The sequence below is a fragment of the Gracilinanus agilis genome, chromosome 1 (assembly GCF_016433145.1).
Source record: "Gracilinanus agilis isolate LMUSP501 chromosome 1, AgileGrace, whole genome shotgun sequence".
Classification (NCBI taxonomy): Eukaryota; Metazoa; Chordata; class Mammalia; order Didelphimorphia; family Didelphidae; genus Gracilinanus; species Gracilinanus agilis.
The window spans coordinates 140,492,795-140,517,169 of NC_058130.1; the positions used below are offsets into that span (position 1 = coordinate 140,492,795).

The window sequence follows — 24,375 nt, forward strand, 5'->3', positions numbered from 1 at the left end:
AAAGAAAGAAAGAAAGAAAGAAAGAAAGAAAGAAAGAAAGAAAATAGGTATTTGGTATATCCTTGAAGTCATGCTGGTTTATTATGGTTTTCTTTTCTAGATGTTCACCCAATAGCTCTTTTAAAAATATGTTCTAGAATTCTGCCAGGAACTGAAGTCCAACTCCCTTGCCTAATTTCTTCCTGATTTCAAAATCCATTCTGTGACACCTTGTCCATTCAGCACAGTCTCACATAGATCACTGGCAGTGGAACAGCAATTACATCCAAAAGCTCTTTTACAGTACCCTGGTATTCATCTGGTCCTGGGGATTTGAACTCATCAAAAGCAGCTAGTGCTCTCTCACTATCTCCTTATCTTGAGTTTCAACTCCCTATGAGCCATTTTTATTTTGTCCTTTCCAGGCCAGATACTCCTCTCGGAAGAAAAAAAAAAGAAGAAAATTAAAAGTTGAGTAGTTCCATGATGCCTTTGATCGTCATAGCTATTTATCATCATCCCTCCCACCCTTGCCAGCACCAGTCTTATTCCTTCTTTGATCTTCCGGTTTACTTCAATAAAACTTTTTTTTAAACTCCTCCCATTTTGTTCTCATTAATAATGTTATTCTTACAGTACTGTGCCATACTTAAATATTCATCTTCTGTAGCTGTCTTAAACCACCCATAGTCAAAGAGTTTCCCAAGTATAAATATAAGAGGCAGCGAGCGGTCTCTTTAGACAACAGAATTGCTTCCTTTCTATCTTTCGAATGTCATTCTGGAGTCATCCTTCTTAGGCTGACAGCCTGTAGAATTTAAGTGCGAGACATCCCACCTATCCTTTGAAATCTGAACTCCCAGACTCTCCGGTACATGTCGCACTCTGCCCAGCTCACCCTCCTAGGAGGATGTGATCACTTCCCCCATTTCCCCACCTCCCCTACCTGTAGAATACAAATTTCTCAATTTCTTTTCAGTGGCCAATGGTTGTTCTTTCTGGTGGGAATCAGGTCCAGAAAGGCAATTCCCCTTGTTTCCTCCAACTTTTGAAGAATGGAATTATTGTTAGGAAACATCAAGAAATCATCAGTTGCTCTCCTTTTGGCAGAGAATTCCAGCAGATTCTGGTTAACTGAAGCGTCCTATCCCTTCTATATATCATGTCTGTGTGCCAAGCATCTGATCGATTTCCTGAACTCATCTATTTCCTCTTTCTGTCCAGGTGGTCCACAGTATACTGCTTCATGACAATATTGTTTCTATTTCTTCACCTAAATGTGCTCCATACCAGTTCTTCCCCTGATTTCTGATGCCTGGATTTCCTCACATGAACATCTTTTGTTTTTAACCCTTACCTTCCATCTTAGGATCAATCCTGTGTATTGGTTCTAAAGCAGAAGAGCAGTAAGGGCTAGGCAATGGGGGTTAAGTGACTTGCCCACGGTCACACAGCTAGAAAGGATCTGAGATCATAGTTGAACCCATGTCCCACAGACTCCCAGGCCTGGTACTCCATCCACTGAGCCACTTAGCTGCTGAGGTTATCTTTTTTTTTTTTTTAAAGACCTTTACCTTCCTTTTTATAACCAATACTATGTATTGGTTCCAATGCAGAACAGTCAAGCCTATGGCACATGTGCCAAAAATGGCATGCAGAGACCTCTCTGTGGGCACACACAGGCCCCAGGCTTGGCCAGCTAGGAGCTGGACCCACCCCCCAATGCAAGGGGAGAGTATAGGGCAACAGAGCCTCTCTGCAGAGCCTGGCCCTGGATTGGCCAGCCTACAGCCTGGTCCCTCCCCCTGGACCCGCCCCCAAGTGCAGGGGTGGGTGGGGCACACAATGGGGGCTGGGACACAGATATGCAGTTGGGGGGACATGGCATGGGGTCCCTAAAAAGTTCCAAAAGGTTTGCCATCACTGGGCTAGGCAACTGGGGTTAAATGACTTGCCCAGGGTCACACAGATAGGATGTGTCTAAAGTCAAATTTGAACCCAGGACCTCCAATCTCTAGCCCTGGTGCTCCATCCACTGAGCCACCTCGCTGCTCCCAACATCTTTTCTTTCTGTACATCACTACTCTGCTCCTTTCTTTTAGATAAGGAATAGCTTCCTAGCACCGTATTCTGATAATGGGTTCTATCCCAGCAAATTCCAGTGGCACACTTTACCTTGTTTATTACCCACATCTTATGCATTGTATATAAGGATCCGATGCCATGAGTTTTGTCTTGTTTTGTGAAATCCTAGTTGCCTTCCACTGCTACTTTTCCTTCACCATAGTTACCCTCTCTAGAATCTAGCTTGATGGATATACACACACCCCGTTCATTTGATGATTCATTATACTACAAACAAATATATTTTTCCCAGCATAATTATTTTAGGTTCACTCCATCCTTGATCAAGAGGGTATCATTTCTGCATTTTAAGCTGAAATCGAAATCCCCTTCTCAGACATCTCTTAACCATCCTTTCACTTCTCAAGTCTGCTTTTTTCTTTTGAAGCCCTTGCCTTTAGTCAGCAGCATAAAAGAAAATACCTCCAAGCCTTGAGTTTTCAGTTTCCTAACAAAGACTTCATAATCCTGAGCAAGCTTTCTAGATTCCTTCTGGCAATATCATTTTTGCCTATGTCATTCATAAGAATCAGGTTTAGCAAGTCTTGGGAGATCCTAGAATACATGCCCCAGGAAGAGAGAAGACTTCTGTATTATTAAGATAACTGTGTGGTACTCGTCAGCATCTCTTCTTCCTCTGCCCCTTCCTGGATCATCTTTTACCTGATGATACCTATAGAAACACATCAGGATTCCTTAAAGGACAACCAGCTGCTGCCTCCTGAGAAGGTCCAGCTTTTTTTATGGGAAGAGTCCCAAACTAATGGCAGTACAAGAAGCCTGAGGAAGCTCCAAAATCAATTGTTTCTGCCCTGAAAATTGATAGACCTGTAAGAACTGCACTTCTCAGTGCCTCTTTCCCTCTTTCCTGATTTCTTTTCTTTATAATAAAGTAATAGGGCATTCCCTTATAGTCAGGTGCTGATAAAAACAGAAAAGAAAGGCTTGGGATAGTGGGTACAAGAGCTGAAAAGGAGAGATGCAGCTACAGAGTAGTTCATAGGGGAAAAGAATTTAGTAGGAATGATGACCTGCAAACTCCATGTATCTTGGCAGGTGTGATCTTTTTCTTCATTAAGAAAAGCCTAGTGTCTTATTATCTTATCTGGTCATGTTCCCCTAAAGACTACTATGTCCATTTTTTAATACAACTTAGCAAGGAAACAGACCAGCTAAAGAAACAAAGAAGGAATTGGCTGCTGGATAGAATGGTGGGAACATCAGAATGAAAATGACCATACTATCTTGGAATTTCTAATAATAACCAGCATTTTTATAGTGCCATAAAAGGTTTACAAAGAGGTTTATTATCTCACGTGATCCTTGCAACAACCCTGCAAGGTAGGTGCTGTTATTATCTCCATTTTATAGATGAGGAAATAGAGGCAGAAAGAGATGAAGTGACTTGCCCAGGATCATATAGCTAATAAATTTCTGAGGCTGGATTTGAACTCTGGTCTTCATGAATCCAGGTCCAATGCACTTACCTAGCTGCATGGGGTAAAGAGTAAAGATGAGCATCTAAAAGGCACCTTAGATTTTAAGAGTTCAGATATCAAAGGTTTCAGGAAATGTCAGGATGCTACAGACTAAAATGCTGTGCAGGGGGCAGCTGGGTGGCTCAGTGGATAGAGAGCCAGGCCTAGAGACAGGAGGTCCTGGGTTCAAATTTCAGACATGTCCTAGCTGTGTGACCTTGGGCAAGTCACTTAACCCCCATTGCCTAGCCCTTACCACTCTTCTGTCTTGGAACCAATACACAGTATTGATTTTAAGGCAGAAGATAAGGGTTTGGGGGCAGCTGGGTAGCTCAGTGGATTGAGAGTCAGGCCTAGAGACAGGAGGTCCTAGGTTCAAATCCGGCCTCAGACACTTCCCAGCTGTGTGACCCTGGGCAAGTCACTTGACCCCCATTGCCTACCCTTATCACTCTTCCACCTATAAGTCAATACACAGAAGTTAAGGGTTTAAAATTAAAAAAAAAAATTTTAAAAAGAAGATAAGGGTTTAAATAAATAAATAAAATGCTGCAAAGGAATATAGTCTAGGAGGAACTAGAAGATCTCAAAAATGAAATTCTGTAGGAAAAAGAAACACTTGCAAAGAGGAGGAAAAAGGATAGTTGTCTAAAAGGACTGATTTGAAAGGCATTTAGCACTCACCAACCAGCTTCTAATTTAAAAATATATATATATATAGAAACTATGACAGCAAAGTCAAGGAATGAAAGACAAATTCAGAAGTGTGGCATAGTTCTAAAAGAAAGCATCAGGAGGAGCAGCTAGATCAGACAGTGGGTAGAGATTCAAGCCTGGAAGTGGGATGGCCTGTGTTCAAGTCTGGCCTCAAATGTATTACCCTGGGCAAGTCACTTAACTCCATTTGCCCACCCCTTGTCCTTTTATCTTAGAGTTGTTACTAAGACAAATAGTAAGGGTTTTTAAAAAGTGTCAGGAAAGTTAAAGCTCTGAACATATAAAGCTATAGGAAGTTGAGGAATATTAAGAACATCAAAATAAAGTATTGGGGAAAAAACAATATTTATTGGAAAAGAGGAAGATCAAAGAAGGGAAAGAATTGCTGCTACTTGTGGCTGATTGGGCAATGGTAACTGATGACAGTTATTCAACTCTTATTTTGCTTTTGCCCTAAATTAATGGTTTTCTCTTCCAAGAACAATGATCTCTGGGCTAGAAAGGACAGAATAAAAATGGCTAATAGAGAATGGATTCCCAAATAAGGCAATAGTAATTGCTTCAATGTATTCAAATCACCTGGTGCAAATAAACCACATCCCAAGCTACTAACTGGCAATGTGGCTGCTGGACCACTGTCAGTGGTCTTTGCAAAATTTTGGACAAGAAAGGAGCCTTAAGACCAGAGAAGACAAATGTCTTGATCCTTTTTAAAAGAGAAGGGGTTGGAAAATTAACTTCTATTCCTTGCAGAATTCTAGAACTTATTATTAAGCAGTTAATGAAAGGTTAGAAAAGGAAGCAGTACTCCCAAGAACTAGAAGAGTTCCCAGAACAGAACAGGCCACACTGACCAGATTTCTGTTTTTGACAGGATTGCTAGATCAGAGGAGCACAACACATTTGATACAATCATGCTCTTCTTGTGGATGAGACTACATATGGAATCAATAAACTGAATCTTATAAGATGAGCCACGACAGCACCTGCATTTAAAAAATCAGCTTCACAAGTATGAGATGGGGGAGGCTTGTCCTAGGAAGCAGTCAGAAAAGAGATCTGGAGGTTTCAGTAGGCTGCAGGCTCAATATGATAAGGCAACCAAGACCTGTGATTTCATTGGAATAAGGGGTTTTCCGGTGGGAAAATTTCCTCTACCAATGGAAGCTATTCTTCATCTCAGTCTTACAGAGTTTTCCTGGGTATGTGACTTGCCCAAGGTCACAAAGCCAGTGTGTGTCAGAGGTGGGACCTGAACTTACATCTCAACACCAAGACTAGCCTTCTAGTCCATAATGCTACCTTTGCTTTTCAGTCCAATCTTAGGCTTCATTAAGAGATACACACTGTCCAGGATACTGTATTTAGTTTTTGGCATTACATTTTAGGAAGGACAGAAATAAGCTGGAGATAAACCAGGTGTGCCAAGATAGTGAAGGATCTCAAGCTCATGCCATATAAGGACTGGCTGACAAAACTGCAAATGTGTATCCTGGGGAAGAGCTGGCAGGAAAGGTCAGAATAGGGGAGGAAGAGAAAAAAACAAGAAGTAATAAAGCCATAGATTTCAGGTCAATCCAAGGAAAAACTTCCTAAGAATCAGTCTACAAAATGAGATAGGCATTATCATAAAGCATCAAGTCTTACTAGAGGCATTTAAGACTGAATGATCACCTATGAATTCTGTAGATCAGATTTGTACCTCAGGCTAGGAGTTGAACTAGCAGACTCTAAAGGCCCTTCCAACTTCAAAAATGGACTTGTATAATCTAGAGAGCAAGGAGAAGCCAAAGAAGAAGAGAATGGACTCAGTTGAGTTTTGACAGGCCTAACAGTTTCCTTAAAACACAAGCTCTCTATGTCCTTTCCCATTTTAAAATTTTGTAATTATTATTTTTCAGTTTGCTGAGCCCACTCATGCATGACAAGTTCACTTACCCAAGCAAAAGTTACAGGCATGACAGAGCAGAGCTTCAAGCAGCCTCTTAAGCATGGAAATTCCATGAGCCCATTTGTCTCCAGTAGCAAGGGCAACAAATGGTCCCATAAAGGCATCACTAACTGTCCAAATTATTGCCAAAGTGAGAATTAAGGCCCAAGAGAGCCTAACCACTTGCTACATGGTTCTCCTACCTAGAAGTTTGCTCATTCTAAGCATGCTGTCTGTTCCAGTGTGGATTTTCTCACATTACCTACTAAGCAGACATTCCTGTGTCCACAACAACCACGGTGAAAACCTCTGGAACAAAAATGTTATTGTCCCATGGGAGCTAAACATTTCTTAAACTAAAGATAAAAGAGTTTTTCAAAAGAGGATTTCAACTGAGGATACCTGGTGCCAGATCCTCAAGTTCCAATAGAGATGGGCTGAAAGTAGAGCACCTACATATAGTAGTAGGGCTCATTTGTGGAGGAGAATGGACAAAGGGAGAGCTCAAGGCAGAGGACAAAAGGGCATGTACACACATGGAATATTTTCCATATCATAGAATCAAACCCAACTAACAGTAAGATACTTACACTACTCTCAGGAAAGGGTTGTAGTGAAACTCCTCTCCCAGGGTCGAAGGCACTGTGGGTATATCGTCATCATCTCTAGCCTGGAACAACAGCAGGTTCAGTGAGAACTTTTCCCCCATACCATGTCACATTTAAATTGTTATAAAAAAAGCCAAAACAAATCACAAGCCCAGAACCAGTCACTGTAAGCAGTTTGTGAAGAACACTCAGCTCATCTTGCTAGTTTCCTGGCTTTCCTGCTAGCAGTTACCTTTTCAGTGAAAAGCTGGACGTCACTGGGACCCAAGCCTGACCTCCACTCCTTTCACGTGACACAACAGCCTCAGGTCCAAGTGGAGAGGCAAGAAGGAGTTAATGGTCATATACGACTACAGCCCTATCAGTACCCTAAGGGGAGGACAATGGAAATGGCTAATGGGTCCAAGAAGGGCCTAAAAAACATTCCCTATATCTAAGCAACATCAGATGAGAGTCATGGCATGTTGCTGTTGTAGCATAAACCCAAAGTGATATAACAGAAACAGACTAAGAGTTAAGTATGGTAGAAGGGCTAGTTGGGCTAGCTGCCTTCTAGTGGCTGACCCAGCTCAACACACTACTACAGGGAGACAAAGAAAAAAAGAATTAACAGAAAACAGTGGAAAGGAAAAACAAAAGCCATCAGGGAAAAAGAAACTGAGATAAAGGAGCTGGGGAATTTGTAGGTAAAAAATTCTAAAGAGAACAGACAAGAGGAATCATTCAAACCCTAAAGGGATAGGAGAAAGGAGAAAGAACATAGGCCAGAGATATCCTGCTAGTTATGAACAACTGTTAAAAACTAGGGTCTAAGGGGCAGCTGGGTAGCTCAGTGGATTGAGAGCCAGGCCTAGAGACGGGAGGTCCTAGGTTCAAATCTGGCCTCAGACACTTACCAGCTGTGTGACCCTGGGCAAGTCACTTGACCCCCATTGCCTACCCTTACCACTCTTCCACCTATAAGTCAATACACAGAAGTTAAGGGTTTAAAATAAAAAATAAAAATAAAAATAAAAATAAAAAACTAGGGTCTACACATAAACTGATATGAAACCTATTAGTGAGTAGCGAGGCTTGAAGATTCTCCTTTGCCAAAGCTACACCTTGTTATAGCATACAGGAGACTATGGGTTCTCAAAGGAGAAATGGAGATCAAGGATTGGCTTCAAGTAAAGCTCACTGGGTAACTGTCTGCTGGCCAAGGACCAAGTGCAAGAGGCTCACCACCAGAAGTCGTCACCAAGTGATTCATTTCTTCTACCACAACAACTCATTAAATGCCTCCTAAAGTCCCTTAACGGAACAAGTTACGATGAACAGGGATTATAAAAGCTCTAGCCGGTGCCTGCTCTCCTCTCCTCAGGGAGACAATAAGCAATGTGTGAAGAGAGCATTTCTGTGTGGCACCAGGAAGGACTTTCTGCTTGGGAGGTAAAATAGATTCTGTTTGCTACCACAAAGCAGAAAACTTCAGCCATCAAAGCTGGGACTGTGAAAAGGGTTCAGATTAGTGAAGATACAGGGGAACATCTATTATGTCAACTCATACAAAAGGAGGGACAGTCAGGACTATACACCCTAGCACCTTGTCTTTCAAATGTCTAACAATCATTAACATCCTTACTCTGTGCCAGCAGGGACAGTGTGCTAAGGGCCAGAAAAGTAAGGTGTCTTCCACAGGAACCCCAAGTGGGAGAAAGCTGATCCTAGTGATCCTCAGAACTCACTCCTGTCTGTATCATCATCTCTTGGCACTAAATGTCCATTAGTAATTGCACAGATGAGTCAGTGCCAGCCAAGCCAAGTAAGATGAGCTGGAAAGCTAAAGTCCAGTTGAATGGGCTGCCCAGGTCCTGACAATTTTTTTGCATGGCCTCTCCCAGGTTTATATCTAGGTTCCTGACATCCCAGACTCAGTAAAGCCCCTTCCTTTGAAAAGCATCATGTTGCCAAGGGCCCCCATCTCTGAAATGGAGCCAAACATCCCACTCAACACAGAAAGACAGAAAGAGTCAACAGTAAAACAGTTCTTTATCCAGGTGTTCCTGAGGTAGCTGTTATTTTGCTTTATTTCTACAAAGTGAAAATGAGAGGACTGAGATATATTGTTCTTTCCCAGTGTTTCATGAAATAAAGACTTCAGGGAATTTGTCACTACCATCTTTGGGAAGCAATTCTATAGTGCTATTGTAAGTAGCTTCCATCTTTTATGGAATGCCATCTTTTTGGAAATCGCAAGATTTCCAAAATTTTAACAAATCAACCAGCAGGCCTCCTTTTTTTAGGCATTTTGATAAGTTTGGATAATAGAATGGGGCAGCTGATTCTGACTTGTGAGCACAGAGGGGTATATTATATAGCATAAATTTCTTTCCCCATTACATTTTCTAAGTCCTCAGTTTCAAAGCAGGCCTCTCTAATACTCCACTTACTATCTTCTAACACAGCTTCGATGCCCCTTTTTGTCTTCCCAAATCCTATAATACTTACTTTGGCCCAAGCCAACTTTGTTTTCACAGTTTCATTATTAGGCTCTACCTTCAAAGCAAATTTGAGATTCCTGACAGTGTGCTCATGTCCACAGAACACTTTCTGCAAAAAAGAAAGAGATGCTTAGGGTTCCATAGTACTAGTGGTTTACCCTGGCACATCCAGCAACAGAAGGATGTTCCAAACCATCCCAAGAATTAGCTCAGGAGCAGTTAGGTGACTCAATGGATTGAGGGCCAGGCCTAGAGACAAGAGGTCCTGAGTTCAAATTTGGCCTCAGACACTTTCTAGCTGTATGACCCTGGACAAGTCATTTAACCCCTAGCTCTTAGCACTTTCCTGCCTTGGAACTAATACATAATATTGATTTTAAGATGGAAGGTAGGGGTTTAAAAAAGAAGAAGCTCAGCTGGGGACAACTGGTGACACATCAGCCCAATGTCTATTACCCATGTAAATAGATGAGGATTCCCCAAACCTTTTGTTGACTAACAACTGAGTCTCCATTCCCACCAAATCTCTCTCCCCTCAGAAGCATGCCATTGAACTTGTCTTTTTCTCCTCTTTTCTCTTCCTAATCTGGCTCTTCAGAACTGATGCCAGCTGTGGAAATAGTGTCAGAAGGAAAAGAGAGAAAAAACCAAGGGCCTAGATGAATCACACACAGGATCAAGGTGGCAGTATAAGATAAAACCCAAGACTAGAGCATTGCAGTATTTAACCTTGGCAACATTTCTAGTCTTGGAGACTTTTGAGTGCAAACCCTGTCTAAATCAATTAGCTTATTCCTATCATATCACAGACCCCAATCACAGGATGACCTCCAATCCTGGCCCCAGACAGAGCCCTAATCCTAGCCACAGCCTGAATCCTGACTTTAATCCTTATGTGACCCTTAATCTTGCCAGTTACTCCCCCCAAAATATATATTGTCCATCTGGGTAAACAGATGAGGAAATATAGCCACCTCAAAATAGCCCATCTCCCCTGCTGAAGACTTGCTTCATAGAACACATCCTACTAAAGAATTAAAAGAGTGGTGCATAACACATATAACATGAGGCAAAAGGCATATGGGATATATGTGAATCTAGTCAGCCACTGGGTCTCCCTAGGCAGAAAGAAGTATGTCACTACTCCTTGATTATCTAAGAAATAGTACTCTAAGCATAACCCAAGGCAGAAGGAAGACTGGGCATTAGCCATTTGCTTCAATTCAGGGGAACAAGTAGATTTTTACATAGTTCCAGCAAGGTCACAGACTGGAAAGGAAGGTTCCTCACTCAAGCTATTTCATTCTCTTTATGTTTTCTAAGTGCTGCATCCCCTGACCCCAGGGGCATAGCACCAGGCTCCCAACTGTGGGCAGCCATAGTGTTAGCCAACTAAGTGGCCATGAAGCTAGATTCTAGGCTCTGCTTGTCTTCCACTCCTGACCAGCCCAAGTCCTCTGTCTCTTACAGACACAAATAAGAGGAACTGGCCCCTGATGGATCTTGATTCTTGGCTCTCCTACTCTTTACTTCCCCTCAGTCCTACACACACCACAGGGTCCTTTGGGGCTGGTATCAACATCTCTGCTCACAACTTATCCCAGAGGTCTGGAAATGTCAGGCCCCATTCAGGCTGTCATGCAATAGGGTCAGAGAAACCACAGAGCCAGACATCAGATAGCTCATCTCCAGCTCTACCTAAAGCCTCCCAAGCAGGAAGATTCGGGCTCTGGAGAAAAAATGTGGTAAGACGGTAAGAGGAAAAGCCCAGTGAAAGGAAGCAGGCTAAGGAGGGCGCTCACGGTTTCCTTGGGCAGAGTCCCCAGGGTTTCATTGAGGCTCCGATACATTTGTTCTGGCGTCCCTTCCAGGAGTCGGCCACAACCACCGATGAACAAGGCATCGCCTGTTCAGGGAAGGAGGGTTGGAAGTTCTTTCTAGTTGCCAGAGGAAAGGAACATCATGGAGAGAGACACAACACAAAGGAAAAAGACACACAGCCACACACAAGCTCGGATGGCAGGAGGTGCACAAAACTTCCTGCTGTGTCTGCTGGAATGGTCCCATTGGGACAAGACACCCATCTCCATCAGCCAAAGGAGAATGCACACGGAATGATATCAGCTACCATCCCAAGGGAAAACCAAAGTGCTCCCTCCCATGCCTGCTCACCCTGGCTCCTCACACAAAGAAGCGCCTCCAGGTACCTGAGAACACAGCTGGAGCATCTGGACAGTTGTCTTCCCACATGAAGTAACACATGTGGCCCAAGGTGTGGCCAGGTGTGAGCAAGCACCGCACACAGATGGCTCCAAACTGCAGAGGGAAGGGAAGGGCCAGGAAATTGCCTGGAGCTTACGAGCTTCCCCTCCCCTTACCCTGTGACCACCACCCACCACCACCCCTGGCCCAAAGTGTGTTCCCAAGTCGCTTTAGATGGGCTCTATATAATCCCTATCCCATTCCCTCCTTCCAGATATGTATCTCTCTCACTTTCTTGGCAGGAGGGCAAAGACCAAATTCCAAAACAGACCCAGGACAGGGGAGAGAGGAGGTCCCCTATCAGATAGGAAACAAGGCTGAGACAGAAGTTTGCATCCCTCACATGCCTCACCTAGGATCGATGGCAGGTTTCTGAAGACAAACAGAACCATTCTACATAAAAGGGTAAACCATGAAGACTCTGGTCTGGCTGGTCTTAGAGCACAGAAGGCCAAAGTAGAAGGTACCTTAGGGATCATCTAGTCCAGTTCTTTGGTTTGATAAAGATAATGAGGTCCTGGTAGGTATGACTTTACTCATAATCATGCCTCAAGTTAGCAGCAGAACTGAGGCCAGTGCCATTCCCACTGCACCACACTGCCTCCAACTGAAATACTGACAAGATCAAAGTGAGCTAGCCTCATCCCTTAAAACCCCCTTCTATCCTGAGATGAGACCCCCTAACAGGGAGCATGCACCGACTGGTCACAAGGCTCAGGGTTGCCCCCTCCTGGCCAAAGCTTCTCTCAGCTTCTCAGAAACTTTTGTCGCTGGGCCTGAGCCATCAGAAGACTCGAGTCTTTTTTATTGCCATATGGTTCTCTACAAAGGGCTGAGAGGAGTACTTAAGAACAGAGAAGCTGAGTGGCTTTACCCAAGGTCACACAAGAAAATGGGAACAGAACTACAGCGTTTCTGGCATCCAATCTATGCTCAGTGCCAGTACTTTGCACCCCTCTGTGCCCTTGGACAACTTGTTTGTACCCTGATAAACATCATTCCTTTCTGATTTCCACATGTAAATCCCCTCTCCCTGAACAGGCTGAGCTTCCTAGACACAGAACCTCTCTCTCCATCTCCCTCCTCCTCCTCATGTGTATCTCACTCAAAATAGTAAAATTCAGAAATGGTTGTACTAAGGGGCTTAGGAGTGGCTGGTTTGTCTTGTGCCTGAAGACTAACTCTTGGTTCCTACCTCTAGCCCAACAACCTAATTAACCCTGGGCACTGGGAAAAGGTAAGGTGGCACACTTTGAGGCACAAGACATCCAAGAAGAGGAAAGGAATAGTCAAGAAGGGGAAGATAGAAGGGAACAGCTGACTCTGCCCTGATCCCCTGGGCGGATACCTTGAGCTCCTGGTTGTGAGTCAACTTGTGTGTTAAGGCACCAATGCGCTCATCAGCACCATACACCTGAAGCCCTGGACACAGTTGCACCAGCTCCTCATTGCCCCTGGAATGATCCCTGCAAAGAGAGATAAGAAGATTTTGAGGACCCCTGAGAAGTCAGAATTCTCTGTATCCCTTTCTTCCAACTCCAAAAACCCAGTTGGGACCCTTGACCCTAAAAAACAGAATGAGGATCAATAAAAGTGACTTCCTTTCATCAGAGCTGTCCAACAGTGGAATGAGCTGCCCTCAGGAGAGAGTAACTTCCCTATCACTGGAGAGCTTTCAAAGAGATGCTGAATGAACGCCTAATAGAAATAAAAGAGCTCCTTGTACAGGTTCTACTAGAGGGCCTCTAAGAGTTCCTTTCAACTATTATGAAATTATTAGATCATGAGAGACTATGATTCTGTGAGTCAAGAGATTTCTCCTGTTTTCTGCCCTAATTTTATTCCATGGGTCTGCTTAAAGGGCCCCTAGAAAGATGTGCCCAGGTGCTACCACACACGTAAAGGATTCCATCTTAGGTCTTGAGCTTACTGACCCTCCACAGGCAGCTGGGTGTATTAGTTCCTCCATTTGCCACCAATCAGGAGACTCTGTGGCTTTAACTTCCAAGTCTTCACCTTATACCATTTTCTATACTGATTCCTGAAATTATAATTTAAGGCAGGAGGCCTCCTAGCTATCCTTGCTCCATGAATTCAGAGATATATCCCAGCCTGATCCATAACTTCCAAACTTCTTTCTGTCTCTGCTGGTGACACTGAACCCCTTGATGTGGGTCCAAGCACCTGCTTTCCTCTTTCTCATCTACATCCATCAATACACACTCCATACCATAAAAATGGTTTCTTTCTAAGGTTCATATGGCTCAGTTTTTAACAAAGGAAGGGAGATAATAATCATTCAATTACACTGATATGTTCTTTGGTTCAGCAAAACACTTTCTTCATAACACTCCTGTGAATAGAGAAGACAAGTGCTATTAGCCCCATTTGACACAAAGGAAAAATGAGATCAGAAAGGAAAAATTGCCTAGAATTCCATACACTTAGAAATGAAAGTCCCTCAGTGGTCATCTAGTCCAACCCCTTCATTTTATAGATAAGGGGGTAAAGCTTCAATGAAATGAAGTGAGTTGACCAAGGACTTCAATAAAAAGTGTCAGAAGTAGAGTGGAACCAAACCCTCTCACTCCAGATCTCGAGTTCTTTCTGATCTACTATCCTCGTCTTATTTGTTATTGAACCTTAACTTTCTAACCAAAGTTTCTCAGACCCAGATTGACCCATCGTGATTCTCTCTAAACCAGGTATAACCATCACCAACAATGCTGACAACCACATGCTTGCAAAAGAGAGGTATAACCAAAGATACCTAGGCAGTGAGTATACATACGGGATTTGGCCATTTGGGAGCTCTTTTGCAGTTCTGTAATCCTAGGTTCATAATCAGCCAATCCAGAAGCCCCCCACCCAAGCGTCACAAGAGCCAGGTTTGGGTGCTCCCAAAACACTTGCCTAACTAGAGTTCGCTCCTTTGGAGCCACATAGAATAAATCTCATTACTCTTCAAAAGGTCTTTATTAAGCCACTATAAGGATCCCAGGTTGTTTGGTATCACAAAGGTTGTGTGACCATTTGGCAGGCATGTTCTAAGGTGGGATTGCTGCTTAGACAGTGGCTAGATTAGATGATCACTGAGGTCTCATCCAGCTTTGAGGCTCTATGATCCCATGACAATTTAACAATCCCTCCCCCAAACAAGAATAAGTAAATAGAAATAACAACAATAATGATGCCAGAAAGGATCTAAAATAAAAAAGAAACAGGTAAAACAACTGTGAGATGTAGAAGGCCTAAGGAGGTGGGTGGGGAGAGACGGGCCAAAAGATAAATGGGAAAAGTATGAATAGATTTGTCTCCTATTTAGAGTACATCTCTAGAAGGGTAAACTTTCTTTAAAAAGCAAGACTTATTTTTAAAAAGGGCAAAGGAAACATATTAAAAAGAAATGCTTAGAGTCAGGCCTAGAGACAGGAAGTCCTAGGTTCAAATCCGGCCTCAGACACTTCCCAGCTGTGTGACCCTGGGCAAGTCACTTGATGCCCATTGTCCAACCCTTACCACTCTTCCACCAAGGAGCCAATACACAGAAGTTAAGGGTTTAAAAAAAAAAAGAAAGAAAGAAATGCTTAGAAAAGGAAATCCAGTAAAAAGAAAGAATATAACTGAAAGGATCGTTGAAACAGATGGGTGACTGGGGGGTTTGCTTAACCCAGTCGAATTATCAATCCTTTCTGGATCAGAGGCTTGATGACATTTCTCTGATCTTAGGCCAATTAACTCCAATCTGACTGCGATTTAAAAGTTAACAAAGTTTATTGAAAAATCACAGTTTGGCTAGGGTAAGGTGAGTGGGCTGTGGTTTTCCCTAATTTCTATACCAAATCTACCTTGTTCCTAACCAATCTAATCTTTCACAAGATTTCTTCGTCCCTTGGCAAAGCCAAGGCTTCTCTAACTCCCTCTCTCTGCCTTGATATCCCCTTCTATCTACCTAAAATCTAAACTAAGCCCACGAAAATAGTATTAGATTCAGGTTCAATTGAAGATGGAGTCAAATGCTAGGTTTGACCCTGTTCACCTTGGTTTGAAACTGTTCAAGGTAAACTCAGTAGTTTGGATCAATAGTAATGGCAATCTTTGGCAGAGGCTTTCCAAGGATAGGGAACAAAGAAGGAAATCCATAGATGCTGAATAGGTGGCTGGTTGATCTCAGGAATCAAGTCAGGTATCCACTGGTATCAGGAGCTGGGTTCTAGAGATGATTCTCACTCCCCAGTTCGAATCCAACTCCCCTGTGTTGGTTCATTGCAACAAATTCCACTCCTCAAGATTCTAAATATTTCCACTGCCTGTTTTGGATTTCTTCCTTCTATTCTCTGTTCCTCCACTTCTCAGTTGCTTTCTATCTTTCCTAAATTCCCCTCTATTACTCATCCCCTTTCACAAATTTTGAACTTCTTAAGTTCATATTTGTGAACCCCAATACTTACCTCTTAACTTAATATCTATCTAATCCCACAAAATAACAAATCACCCTTACACTTTTCTATGCTATGCCTTATGCCAACTAATTTCTATCTTGGAGAAACCCTGGGGAAAAGAATAAGGTAAGGGTAGGTAAGGCTTTACAAAACTCTTACATAGTTTGAACCCAACAAAATATTTGCACATTCCCAAAGAATGTTGCAAACTCAACATCCCCTATTGTTATTACAAACTGCAATCTTTATAGAACATCCTAAACACCAAAATTCTACAATAAACACAATTTTAGTCTTAACTTTTACAATAAACCTCATTCAAGGAAATTTTTCTGCACTTGCAGTTTAAACTCTAATCTAAAACAACCAGCCTTATTCTATTCTATACTAATTCTTAACCCTATATCTAAATTGTTACAATAACCTTATAACTTCCTTATCCTCTCTTATACATGGTCTATCTACAATTATGATATATATTTATAAGAAATATATATATACATTTATAAGAAATCTATGTTACAAGTATGATTAACTATATACAAGTCTTATGCACAAGTATTTTACAACGTCTTTTCCAATGCTATCTATGCCCTGATATTAATCCAATAGGAAATCTATAGATCCTCCTATTCAATTAACACCTCATGGATCTAACCTAACTATAAACTATATATATAAATTACAAACTATAAACCAACAACAAGACTCCCATTTATGTACATGGGATCAACAAAATATATACATTGTATGATATTTGTACTCTCTGTTATTTGGTGTCGTATGCAATACTTACTCCCAATCTTCAGAATTCCAGTTCTCATGTTGACTTGAAAATCCCTTCTTATTTCCAGTTATATAGTGTTGCATACCCTAACATGTGTAAGGGAGAAAAAGGGGTTTTATGGGTTGTCACACATGTGAACATGTATTTGTTTTATCAACACACTGCATCTTACACATGTCCTGATTACTGTCTGTCCTCTTCATTTTTACAAAGTTCAGCATGTTCACCATGTTGTCCTTTTCAGCTGCAAAGTCTCTGTTTTCTTCCCATTCTGTAGTCTTTTCTGCTAAGCTTTCCCTCTGGACCAGATGTCTTCCGCTGGATTTGTCCCCTTATGAGCTTTCTGACAGTTGTCTATACTTGACTGTCTCTACTCCTTCCAGAGCGATTTCAGCTTCCGTCTTCTTCATAATAAGTTTCTGGATACTTTGCAGGAATTTCTACCTCCCTATCTCTCAGTTCTGTCTCTCTCTGAGTGCTATTTTCATTTCCCTCAATCTGATTACTATCTTCATTCTGATTTTTCCCCTTTCTGTGAGTCTCTTGGATTTTGACATTGGAACAATGGATCCATGCATCCTTCCCTAGGATTTTTGCTGCTGAAGGAGTCATGAGCAAAACCTGGAATGGACCAACCCATTTTTCTTCTGTGGGTGACTTTCTATTGAAATTTTTCAGGAAAAATGAATCACCAGGCTGTATGTTATACAACAAATAATCTAATAGTGTGGTTTGCTGGATTACCCCCATGTCCTGGAGCTCTCTGAGTCTTTTTTGCAATGACTGAATGTAAGTTGTTAGTTGGCAATCCCCTCCCAACATCAAAATAAAACTGGGCTTGCACATTTTGGCTTGTAACGGGGTATGTCCATATACACAGCGTTTCAAATGGAGAAAGATGTAAATCCCCACTTGGACGAGTCCAAATGTAAAACAGCACAAGTGGTAAAATTTCAATCCATTTTAAGTGAGTCTCTGAACATAATTTTCCAATCAGTGTCTTGAATATTCTAAGAATATTAATATTAAGCTTAGAAGAAAAGACTACAGAACAGGGAGAAAAGAGACTTTGCAGCTGAAAAGGATAGCAGAGACACTTGACATGGTGAACTTTGTAAAAACGAAGAGGACAGACGGTAATCAGGATAAGTGTAAGATGCAGTGTGTCGATAAAACAAATACATATTCACATGTTAGGGCATGCAACACTATATAACTGGAAGTAAGAAGGGATTTTAACAGTCAACATGAGAAGTGGAATTCTGAAGATTAGGAGTAAATATGCACACAACATTAAATAACATAGAGTACATATATCACACAATGTATATATTTTGTTGATCCCATATACATAAATGGGAGTCTTGTTGTTGGATAAGTTTATAGTTAGGTTAGATCCATGAGGTATTAATCAAATAGGAGGATCTATAGATTCCCTATTTGATTAATATCAGGGCATAGATAGGATTGGAAAAGATGTAAAATACTTGTACATAAGACTTGTATGTAGCTATATATACTTGTAACATAGATTTCTTATAAATGTATGTATATTTCACCACAATTATAGATAGACCATGTATAAAATAGCATAAGGAAGTTAGTTATAAAGTTATTGTAACAATTTAGAAATAGGGTTAAGAATTAGTATAGAATAGGATAAGGTTCATTGTTTTGTCTTAGATTAGAGTTTAAGCTGCAAGCGCAGAAAGTTTTTCTTGAATGAGGTTTATTGTAAAAGTTAAGACTAAAATTGTGTTTATTGTAGAATTTTGGTGTTTAGGATGTTCTATAAAGGTTGCAATTTGTAATAACAATGGGGGAAACATATTAAAAAGAAATGCTCAGAAAAGGAAATCTAGGAATAAGAGAGAATATGATGGATGCCATTCAGGTGAGATTAAATGGGACAAAGCAGAAGCAACAGTGTCAAAGATATATATGTACTATAAACTATATGAACAAAGGAAGGAAGAGCTTTATACAAAAAGCTTTGGTATCAGTAATAAAACAATAATGAGGAACACTTCAATCATCTGGACATTTTCTGGTTCTCTCTCTCACAATCTCTCTCTTTCTTCTTTCCATCTCTTCCTCTCCATCATCAAGCTTCTTAAAAAACTCATCTATTCTTTCTAATTGTGAGATTTTGTGATTTGGGCTTAATTGAGGGCTCTGAGTTAATTATTGGTATATTTCCATTCTCCATCATTCAGGCCTTTTATATTTGGACAACAAACTACATCGAAGCTTGAGTCATTCAAACTCCTAAGATTAGGAACATGTAATACCTAAAACCTGAGAAACTCATGCAAGTATACTCTAGACTCTGTGCTTAGGACACAGTTATTTAACAAGGCATGGGCCCACTGGAATCACCATTTTTTCATGAATTCACTGCAATCTCACTCCTGAGCTCAGACTTTGCTCTTGGCTTACACTGGGTTGGGCAGGGCAGTGCAGTGCAGCTACCTACAGCATTTCCTTCCACATATTCTGCATTGTGGCTTTGTAACCATAAATAATGATGAAGAGGCAGCCAGTGGATAGAGTGCCAGGCCTGGAGTTGGGAGTACTAGGCCTGGGTTCAAATCTGGCCTCAGACACTTCCGAGCTGTATGACCCTGGGCAAATAAGTTAGCCCCAATTGTCTAGCCCCTAATGCTCCTCTGCCTTAGAATTCTAAGACAGAAGGTAATGATTTAAAAAAAAAAAAAAAAAAGAAGAAGTTAAAAGTAACTTACCAAAAAAAAAACAAAAAAAAAAACGTAACTTGCCAAGCTCACACAGCTGTTAAGTGTCCAAGGTCAAATTTGAACTTGGGTCTTCCTGACTCCAGGGCCAACACTATTCACTGTTCTACCTAGTTGCCTCTAATAGGCCTAGTTCTGTTGAAGGGGCTAAGCCTCAAAGACATAGGTAAGGAACCATCTTTAGCAAAGGGAAATTACTTACCAGTGATGATGAGTGGTGAGGATGGTTGTCAGCTTCACTCCCTCCTTCTTGACAATTTCCAGCAACTGAAAGGGAATTTGGGTGTTCCTGAGAAAGAACCAACTTCCTCCCAAGTTCTAAGTTCTGCTCAAGGACCATATTAACTGGCAAGGGATGAGGGTATTGAGAGAGTAAAAGAGGCAGGTCTTAAGGCTAGAGGACTGGGGAGGAAGGAACACAGTTTTGCACAATTCATTCAATCTGCTCCGAGCCATACAGAACAAAGGGCTGACCCTAATGCAGGGCAGCCTACAGGTCTATAGCAGGGGTCAGCAACCTTTTTGGCCGTGAGAGCCATAAAGGCCACATTTTTTAAAATGTAATTTCGTGAGAGCCGTACAGTGCTCACAGTGCGCTCCTGTAACAGTGCCTGAAAAAAAATTGACTTTATGGCTCCTGCAGAAAGAGCCATATGTTGCCAACCACTGGTCTATAGGATCATATCCTCATGTGGTCAGACTGGTAGACAAAAGCTGGTGAGGTGATGTTAAGGAATTTCCCAGATCCCTCCTCCCAGTGGGGAACCCTGACAAAGATCTTTGGCACCTGGAGGAAATAAGAACTAGAACCAGTACTGACACATTCTTTTTTTTTTTTTAAATCCTCACTTTCTATGTTAGAATCAATACCAAGTACTGATTCCAAGGCAGAAGATTGGTAAGGGCCAGGCAATGGGGGTTAAATGCCTTGCCCAGAATCACATGGCAAGGAAGTATCCAAAGTCAGATTTGACTCTAGGCCTGGCTCTCTATCCACTGAGCCACCTAGCTGCCCCATACTGATACAAACCACCAGCCCACTGCCCAAATGACCTTTGCCACCATGAAGCCTTTTCACATTTCACATTCTCAGAATCACAACCTCAGAATATTCAAACTGAAAGGAATTTTGGAGGTTAATATAATATCTTTATTTTACAGAGGTGGAAACTGAGGCCCAAAGGGGTTAAATAACCCTCTGGAAGTCACATGACTAATAACAGGCAGAGCTGAGACTCAAAAGTAGATCTCTTGACTCTGAATACGATGCTGCTTGATTTCTATTTAAGTTCAGGCAGAATATAGCAAAGTCTCAAGCTTCTTAGTGAAGCAGCAAAGGCCAATTAGGGCCTGAAACTAGATGGAGAATTACAGAAGGCACTATCCTGAGTGAATCTAATCAGAAGAGAAGCAGGGTTGCTAAGCAGATGATAAGCACTCCTTGGAGAAAGCACAGCCCATCCCCCAGACAACCTTGAAGTTCTGTTTCATTTAAGGGAAGCAGCTAAAGGAAAGATACTACCTTTGAACATTTGCCAGGACGTCATCCCCTACAAACATATCTAATCCCAATTGCTTTATTTCATCTAGCCCTTCACACACACACACACACACACACACACACACACTCCTTCTTCTCCCTCTCCCTCTCCCTCTCTCTCTCCCCCTCCCTCCCCTGCCCCCTCTCTCTCATCCCAGGCTTGGGACAGAGATAAATAAGATTATGAACCTTAGAGAGACAGAATGCTTAGGCAGTCCTGGGCAGGACTGCCTATAAGTGGGTTTGGTGCCAATAAAGGCTTTCTAGATCTGCACCAGCTACATTGAAAGTAATCTGAAGTATTGACCCTGAGCAGCAGGCACAGGGTAGCTGTTTCAGCCTCTTTCCCAGGTCCACACTCAGGTCCGGAATGCCATAAATTCTAGTGGGACCCATTTCCAAATATTTTTCTTTTGTTTTTGTTCCTGCAGTCAGCTGACATCTTTCTGCACTTGGTTCTCTTTAAAGTTGTTCTGTACTGACATGTCTTCTTGGATTTCTGCCTTTTGTGATTGTTTCTCAACTACCCTCTCCTCGACTCATAAACCTTGGGTCAGTAGCATTCAGGAATTACAGGACACAGAACAAAAAAGTGGAAGTACAAGTCGCAGGCACTCTCCCAAGTCAACCTAGTCAGAAGAAAAGGAGGGCTGCCAGGCAGACGATGAGTGCCTCTTTAGAGAAAGCTCAGCCCACCCCCAGACAACCTTGAATCTCCAAGGAAATACACCAATTTCACTCCACAGAGGGCAGTGTGGTGGCTTGGAAACTGATCCAACCACCATTTTGCCATGGAAATGTGGAGGAAGCATGGTTAAGATTTGGGAGAATCTCCAATACAGCTACAATGGTATGGGGATCTCTGGGTTCTCCCTCAGGATGTGGGAGAGATTCCATAACCTCAATCTCAGCCTAAAAGGTGTATCTCATGTTTATGATCTGTAAAGGGCATTACTTCCAGGAGGCCCACTAATTGTGTCTATCCAGGGCTTTGAGAGTGGTCAGCATGGAGAGTCAGGGAAGTGTAATTATCAGGAGAAAGAACAGTCAAAGACACACCAAATTATCCCCAGTCTCAGCTTTGTGCCTTCTCCTTTCTCCACTACCACACAGAAACTCTGACCATACAGAATGTCAGCAATAACCTTAAAGGTCACCTAGTGACCTCCACTTTACAGATGGAGAAATCAGCTTAGAAAAAGAGGTGACTTGCCAAAGGTCACATAGAGCATTAGTGACAGAGCCAGGAGTCTAATAAATCTATTAATACTATGACCAAATGTACTATAGCAGCAGCCTTTACAAGGTTTGGGACCTAGAAAAAGAATACTTCACCTATTCAGCTTCCTCCATCCCAGGAACCTGAAAAGAAATTTCTTAGGGAAGGGGTCCCCCTCAGACAGATCCCTCAAAAATTTTTGCTTTTAACAACCTTATTCATTTTCATTCTTTGATGATTTAAAAGTCATCATAGAGAAGGGAGCTAGGTGGCTCAATGGATAGAAAACCAGGCCTGGAGATGGGTTCAAATCTGGCCTCAGACACTTCCTCGATGTGTGATCCTGAACAAGTCACTTAAGCCCCAGTGCCTACCCTTACTATTCTTCCGCCTTAAAACCAATACATAGTATTGATTCTAAGATGAAAGGTAAGAGTTTTTTTTTTAAGTATCATAAACTGGAAAACACTGATTTTGAAATTTATTAGTGAAAGCCCAATGACTCAAAACTGGAAATTCTTCAGTTACTACAACAACCCAGCCTCTTGAAAAGAGTTAGTGCTATCTTAAGAGATGACTGAAGCCCACAATGGGAATGTCCCCAAATTCCTACTTACCCTTTTGGGAACTGTTGCATCTACTGCAATGGCTTCTCTGGTATTCTCTTCAATGACCAAATACATGTAATTGTCTTCCAATACTGAAATAACCTTGACCTTCATGGTCTATTCAGTTTCAGGTTCTACATGAAAGCTAGGGAAAAGGAAACTTTTCAGTCTATTAGTCAACAATAAATTCCTGAGCATCTATGACATGAGGGATCTGTGTGAGGAGGGGAGAAAAAGATGGGAGACTTCCTTGCCCTCAGGGAACTTATATTTGGGTAATAAGAACAAAATCTCTACAAATAGAGTACAAGGCAGAATATGATTAGAGTTATTTGAGTGGTACTAACTAAATCTTAGAAGAATGTAGAAGAGAAAGAATCATTTCAAATCAATTGCCCGCTCTGACCCTCAATTTCTTTATCTGTAAAATGGGGATTGGAGATGAGGAATACAATCTCTAAATTCCTCTCAAATCTAATCCTGTAATATTACAATACTATAATCTACCAGATCTATATATTCCCTGCCCTAATTTCTCTTCTGAATTTCAGTAATGTATTACCAACTATCTCCTCAAAATCTATACCTGGATATCTTGTTGGCATCTTAAATTTAATATGTCCAAAATAAAACTCCTTTAGCTCAGGGCACAGTGGATAGAGTGCTGGGCATGGAGTCAGGAAGATCTGAGTTCAAATCAAAACTCAGATACCTACTAGCTTATGAACCCAGGCAAGCCACTTCATTTCTGTTTAATTCAGTTTCTTAAACTATAAAACGGGGATGATAATGGCATCTACCTTACAGAGTTCTGAGAATCAAATAAATTTGTAAAAATTTTTTTGTAAAAATTTGTATTTGTAAAAATTCTTAGCATATAGTTCATGAAGTATATTAGGCACTTAAGTTTTTTTTACCTTCCCTTTCCCCCACATCCTTCATGCCTCCTCCAAACTTTCCTATTTCTGTGGAAGGCACCACCATTGCTCTAAGTAACACAGGTTCTCAATCTTGGGAGTCATCTTTGACTCTTCCTTCTCCCTAAAGCCATCATATCCAGATGTTGTCAATTCTACTTCCCCTTCAACTCTGGCATCTTTCCCTTTCTCTCTCCATTCACATTAATTCAGGTCCTCTTCTCTAGACTACTACAAAAGCCTCCTAAATGATTTTCCTTCTTCCATTTCTCCAACTGGTCTTCCACAAAGATGGCAAAAAAAAAAATTTTTTTAAGCACAGCTGTGACTAGTGACTCCAATGGCTTTCTATTGCCTCTGTGATAATAAAAATCCCTCATCTTGGAATTTAAAGCCTTTCAAGAATCTGACTACAATCCTCCCTTTCCAGAATGATTTCCTATTACCCCCTTTCATACTCAACCACTCTATCCAGTCAAATTACCTACATGGTGTTCCTTAAAGTCCATGTTCCATGTCTCCTATTGA

At 41.6% G+C, this 24,375-nt stretch overlaps 1 protein-coding gene across 1 annotated transcript in view; it reads right to left on the reverse strand.

Moving 5' to 3' along the window:
* HAGHL (hydroxyacylglutathione hydrolase like) overlaps nucleotides 1-24,375 on the reverse strand; it is a 29,919-nt gene that overhangs the window by 1,878 nt on the left and 3,666 nt on the right. The window contains exons 2-8 of the mRNA XM_044657510.1: nucleotides 22,940-23,075; nucleotides 19,766-19,830; nucleotides 12,930-13,047; nucleotides 11,527-11,635; nucleotides 11,122-11,225; nucleotides 9,327-9,428; nucleotides 6,819-6,898 (exon numbers count right to left, since the gene is read on the reverse strand). Coding sequence (XP_044513445.1) covers nucleotides 6,819-6,898; nucleotides 9,327-9,428; nucleotides 11,122-11,225; nucleotides 11,527-11,635; nucleotides 12,930-13,047; nucleotides 19,766-19,830; nucleotides 22,940-23,044 — 683 coding nt within the window. The 5' untranslated portion in view covers nucleotides 23,045-23,075. The remainder of the gene's footprint in view (nucleotides 1-6,818; nucleotides 6,899-9,326; nucleotides 9,429-11,121; nucleotides 11,226-11,526; nucleotides 11,636-12,929; nucleotides 13,048-19,765; nucleotides 19,831-22,939; nucleotides 23,076-24,375) is intronic.